The sequence below is a fragment of the Aptenodytes forsteri genome, unplaced genomic scaffold (genome assembly GCF_000699145.1).
Source record: "Aptenodytes forsteri isolate BGI_AS27 unplaced genomic scaffold, ASM69914v1 Scaffold83, whole genome shotgun sequence".
Lineage (NCBI taxonomy): Eukaryota > Metazoa > Chordata > Aves > Sphenisciformes > Spheniscidae > Aptenodytes > Aptenodytes forsteri.
The window spans coordinates 3,420,220-3,421,873 of NW_008795371.1; the positions used below are offsets into that span (position 1 = coordinate 3,420,220).

The window sequence follows — 1,654 nt, forward strand, 5'->3', positions numbered from 1 at the left end:
GGGGCCCTCCCCCACCCACTCCGGGGGCTCTGGGGCAGGGGGTCTGCAGGGCTAATGAGCCCCACTTATCTGTGAAATGACTTGCTAATAATGTTAATTCCCTCTGCCAGGGGGGCGAAGCCTTTGAGATGCAAAGCAGCCCCCCTGCCCTCCCCCAGGCTGCAGCTCCCCCCCGGCCAGGGCTCAAGGGACTTGGGGACACACTCTGGCCATGGGGACATGCTCCGGCCGTGGGAACAGCCGTGGTTGGGGGGAGCAGCTGGCAGGGGCAGGGCTGGGAGAAGGGACCTGTGGGTCTCTGCGCCCCCCCAAACGATGCACCCCAATGCCCGGCTCTGGCAGCAGCAGTCCCAGCCCTGGGGAGGGCAGGCTGCAGCGCTCACCCGCGCTGGGGGCTAAGGCAGGTCCTTCCCCCAGGCTGGGGCATGCTCAGGCTGGGGGGCTCCCTCCCACAGCTGCGGGGCATCTCCCTCTGCCCAGCTCCTCACCCAGCTCCCTGGCCCCGCTGCCTTGGGCACCTATTGCCCTGCTCCGGGTGGGGGCTGACCCAGGCAGGTTTCCTGGGGCAGGCAGCCACACAAGGTGCCGAGCCGGGGCCATGCCAGCCCGCACCATTAGGATGGGATTTGGGATGAGCTGGTGCAGTGGGAGCAGGCAGAGGGGGACAGAGCTGCCTGCCTGCAGGCGGGGGGTAGAGGGACTCAGATCTCAGGGCAGAGCTGTGTGTGCACGTGTGCACGTGTGCATGCATGTGTGCATCTGTGTGTGCATCAACAGGAATGTGCATTTGAGTCTCTGTGTGTCTGTGTGAGCACTGTGCACGCTTACATGTCTGTGTGTGTGTGGGTGGCACAGGGTGAAGGACCAAGCTGTTCCAAGTGGGCTGGCTACGTCAAGGAGCAACCTGAGCTACCAAGGGCATCCTACCGGCCGCCTGCTGAGTGTGGCCCAGCAGCAGGCGCGGAGGTGGCTGCAGGCGCCAGTGTGACAGCGGTACCTGCCCTGGTCCCTTTCTTTCCCTGGCCCCCTCGGCTTGCTGCCACTGGGCACAGCATGGATGCAGGAGCCCTCAGTGCGGAGACCCGGCAGCGTGTGAGCAGTAGCCCTGACATGGCCCGGCTGGGCAGTGCTGGGTGGGACACCCTGGCTGGAGGTGAGGTGGGTGCGGGGAGCGGGGCGTCTGGTCCCCCAGGGGCTCTGGAATTGGGCTGGGAGGGTCTCCATCCCCATGCAGGACCACGAGGGATGCTCTGGGGTGCGGGGTAGATGGGCAGCAGGAATGGCCTGGGTAGGTGGGGGGTTGGGGTCAGCTGAGACTGTCTCCCTCTGCCCTGCTTGGTGCCAAAGACCCTCGTAGTGCTATAGGGTGTGGGGGAGCTCGGGGGGCTGCTGGGGGCTCTGGAGGAGCAGTGGGGATGCAGAGAGCAGCTGAAGACAGGAACGCAGTGAGCTGGGGTAAGGGTTGTGGTGCAGGCACCATGGCCCTGGGCAGGGAGCAGGGCTCCAGGGGACGGGGCCTCCTATGTGCAGGGAAGGGCTCCAGGGCACGGGGCCTCCTATGCTGAGCATGGCCTGTCCCCCCCCGGAGCCCCCCCCCCCACCCCGGGCCCCCCTCCAGGCGGGCTGCCGCTGCCTGTCTGCCTGTTGCCTGTTG

The 1,654-nt window shown here is 66.7% G+C and overlaps 1 protein-coding gene across 1 annotated transcript in view; it reads left to right on the forward strand.

Annotated features, from left to right (window-relative positions):
* Positions 1–1,053: 1,053 nt before the first annotated feature.
* Positions 1,054–1,654, forward strand: part of LOC103899900 (gonadotropin-releasing hormone II receptor) — an 8,905-nt gene continuing 8,304 nt past the window's right edge. Inside the window, exon 1 of the mRNA XM_009280464.1 lies at positions 1,054–1,153. Within this exon, the coding sequence (XP_009278739.1) occupies positions 1,054–1,153 (100 nt within the window). The remainder of the gene's footprint in view (positions 1,154–1,654) is intronic.